We start from the raw sequence: 3,777 nt of genomic DNA, 5'->3' as shown, positions 1-3,777 counted from the left end.
GCATCTCATTTAATGACAGTTTTGATATTTTCCAGAGACACTGTTACATATGGCTCTGTCCATCCTTGAAAGAAAACTCACTGAAGTCATTCAGGGGAGCTGACCTGCAGGTGCCTGTAGGGGCAGGTATGACTATCTATGGAAACCAAACTAGCAGAATTCAGTAGTAAGAACAGACACCTGAACTCTAAAACTACATTTCAAGTCATGCTATCCGTATTTAGGTTACACTGACTAGCAATCAGTTTTGCTTATTTAAACAAATAGCCATCTATATCAGATAGTGCTTTCTGTAACAGCTGACAGTAGTTTATCCAGGTGTTAAAATCAACACCATATTTGAACCCTGCTCTTGCACTCTGCTTAGTCTTGTAGCTCAGATATCTAATACAATGAAACCTTTATATGTATGGTTTTGCTCCTGTGCGACCTAAACTTTTTCCATTCAAAACTTCAGAGTGGCTGTGCAAGCCATTCCAGAGACACTGAGCTCAAATTCCCAGAAATATTCTAGGACCTTCTCCTAGACAGACTTTTACAGTCTTTCCCCAAATTAAAACTAACATTCCACTCAATACATAAAAGCTTCTTTATTTTAGTCTTACTTAGGCTTTAAGGACACCTTAAAGATCAGTTACATTAAGACATATTGCAAAAAAGTGAAGGTGCAGTTCCAAAAAACCCCATTGTGTCTTCAAATATAAAAATATATATCCAACTTATTATATAGAAAAAGTGTACCACCATTTCGGCCTTAAGCTGGTCCTGCCAGCTTTTGGGTCATAACTCCCCACTACAGAGCTCAAGAGCTCATTGGAAGGAGCATCTCCAAGGTTCATGTCACAGGCATGATTCATATCAAACTGCTTCACTGCAGCACATGGACCCAGCTTTAAGTTTTTTGAAGGCATTCCATAGTTTTTCCTTGAGCAGTGGGTAAAAAGCATCCGAACATCTCTTGGGAAGCATATGTCATATACACAAAGCCATCTTCATCTTTGTAGTCCCTGTACACTTCTGCCATTGTCAAGGACATACTGGCTAGGCTTTTGTTGTTCACCAGCAGGTAGAAAGCTTGTGTAGCAGTTAGAGCCATCCTGCTTCTAATTGAAGAAGGGAGAAATAGAGGATTAAGCATTTAGCAAATTTAAGGAGGTTTCAACTTCAGTCTATAAAATACACCAAGCAGAACAGTTGCATGAAGTATGTACCAGAAATGCTGTGTAAAGTCACTATGTGGTTTAACATCTTCATCAGCAGGAAGTAAACTGTATGTTTGGAAGCTGAAAGTCTTGTGCTTGGAGGAAAAGCTTACATTGTTAGACTATGAGTGCTACTAAGCCTGGGCTTTGAGTTCCCAATTACCAGGGAGAAGTGCTGAGTAGAAAACAAAAGGTCCCGCAGCACAGCTGTAGTCAGATATTCTAGCATGGTCTGTCACACTTATTTTAAAGTCTAGCTTCAAAAGAGTCCTTCTCAGAGGCATTACATATGAGGATCAGGATTAAGTTGTCCAAGAGCCAAAAGCATCTTTTACAGAAGTTAACATCTAGAAAGATATTTTCCATACTTTAGAGCATGTGCTGGAAAGCACATAGCTTTCCTGTTTTGTCAGACAACATCACTAAATACTTTGAGAGACTTCTTCCCTGTAGTGTTTTACAAAGAATAATTTAAAAGCACATTTCATGCCACTCATGCCTTAGACTTGCTTTGAACTTGAGCAAATTTAGCAAGGTGCTGTAGAGAGCAAGGCAGTAACAGCTACAAGCAGAACAGAACCACGGAGCTCCAGTAACAAGTTCATCAAGCAGGAAGAAAGCAGAACAGGAGTCTGACATAATCTTCACTCACTATGGTTATGAGGAAGAGAGAATACTTTATGAATCTAAAGAAGCATAGATCACATTTTCCCCTAAACGTACCTGAGAAAGCATCTGTTGATTTTCTTTAAATATTTGCAAGAGAGGGAAGCCTTTACTAATATCTTTATCTCCCTCCCCACCACAGAAAGCAAGGTGTTCTAGCACAGCACTAGAAAATACCAGCTTGGAGAATGGCAGCAAGCCCCAGCTCCAGCACAGACCCACAGGTGCTTGCTGCCTACCTGATGATGGTGATGAACTGTGTCATGGTCAGCTCCTCGGGAACAAGAAATTTGGTTTTGTCCAAGAGAGGAAGGTATTTCTCTTTATGATATCTTTCAACAATTACCTGTTTTAATTAGAGTCACACTTAGCAAAAACATCCAGGTCCCTTCCCCCATCCCCTCCCACACTTTAGAGAGGTCCCCAACGTTTCTCTTTAAACAACAGCAATAACCTCCGATAACAAAACAGAGATTTACCGGGATTTTTGTCGGGAACTTCGCCCGGATTCCTGCTACTTCTTCCAGCCTGGTGGCTGCGCAGGAGAGAGGAGAAGCGTTACGCGTGCGCGCAGCCCGCCGCGGCCGCGCAAACCGGCCGCGCAAACCCTCCGCGCACCCGCCGCCCCTACCGAAACTCTTCCTCAGCTTGAACGGCCTGGCCGCCTGCGCCCCGGGCTTCGCCTGCATCCTCCTGCCGCGATGCTCCTGATGCTGCCGAGGCTGCCCCCGCCCCGCGCCTCTTATGGGGCCGGCGCAGGCCCCGCCCCGCCCCGGCCCGGGCTGCCGTGCCTGGTGCTGTGGGCAGCGCCCGGCCCGCTCGGCGGCTGCTTGCGAAGGGCGGCCCCGCCGCGCTCCGGGCGGTCCTGTCTCCCCCCTCTCACCTTTTCCGCTCCCCGCCGTCAACCGGGAGCAAAGGCAACGTGAAATGTGCTGCTGGTGAGCCTGTCTCTAGCTTGCCCTAGCAGCATCCTTCTGCTTCTCGCTTTCTTTGGTATATATTACTCAATCTGCGAGATATTTTGCAGAAAAGACACTACAATACTTTGTGAGAGGTCTTTGACGACCCTACAGGGTGGCTGAAGAGACGAGGCTAGATTCAAGCTGAAGGCTGGACTGTCTCCATCCATCTTCCCTTTCCAGACGGCCAGTCCAGAAGGGTAGTTACCTTCTTCCTACATACAAACTGCTTTCAAACTATTTCCTTGGTTTTAGAAAAACAAAACAAACCCAAACCTGACATTTTTCATATCCTTAGGCTACTAGATTGCTTATTGTCTGAGAGACTTGGGAGGTGAATTGTAACTCTGTTTTTGTCTCTAAAGAATGGTCATGATTTTAAGGGTTTCCAAAGTAGACTTCAGGTCCATCTATTTGCCAAATATCACAAATATCACCCTGCGTTTTTGGATTACTTGTTCACCTGCTTTTACTTCAGCTGCCAGGATGGCTTCACAGCCAGACATGGCTCAGCAAGGAGTAAAGTTAACTCAAGGCTCGTTATTGTGTACATTATTCATCTTAGTGGATGGCCAGAATAGATCCCCATTACTCATTTGCTTTGCTTCTGCCTTTAAACTATAGTTGTTTTCATTTTATTTGATCCACCAGACTACAGGCAACTGGAAGTTCCTGAAGTTTATGAGTTATGGTTCGTGAGTTATGACTTTGGCTGCTTTTTGAAGGCAAAATCAATGACTGTGACCTACAATAATTTTGAAAAGGAACATCTTTATTACAGCGTGTGTGCTTTATGTATGCATATGTCATGATTTTTAACCAGCTTTCCAGAACACGGTTTCCAGTGGCTGAAGTCCTTAGTGCTGCTGAGCTATCCTTTTCTCTTGATCTGGAAGTGATGAGCTTTACTCACAGCACAAGCTCCCCCATGTGGCACTACGAATTTAATT

The 3,777-nt window shown here is 44.3% G+C and overlaps 1 protein-coding gene across 1 annotated transcript; it reads right to left on the bottom strand.

The window, feature by feature from the left end:
• Positions 1 to 583: 583 nt before the first annotated feature.
• Positions 584 to 2,609, bottom strand: MAP1LC3C (microtubule associated protein 1 light chain 3 gamma). Its single transcript, XM_082048711.1, is given in 5 exon segments — positions 584 to 904; positions 907 to 1,103; positions 2,108 to 2,214; positions 2,348 to 2,403; positions 2,500 to 2,609. Coding segments are annotated over 5 exon segments (600 nt in total). The 5' UTR covers positions 2,558 to 2,609; the 3' UTR covers positions 584 to 722.
• Positions 2,610 to 3,777: the final 1,168 nt, after the last annotated feature.

Source organism: Streptopelia decaocto (genome assembly GCF_964273445.1).
Source record: "Streptopelia decaocto genome assembly, chromosome: 3".
NCBI lineage: Eukaryota > Metazoa > Chordata > Aves > Columbiformes > Columbidae > Streptopelia > Streptopelia decaocto.
Note: the sequence above shows the minus strand (reverse complement) of the source record. Positions and strands in the feature narration are given on the sequence as shown.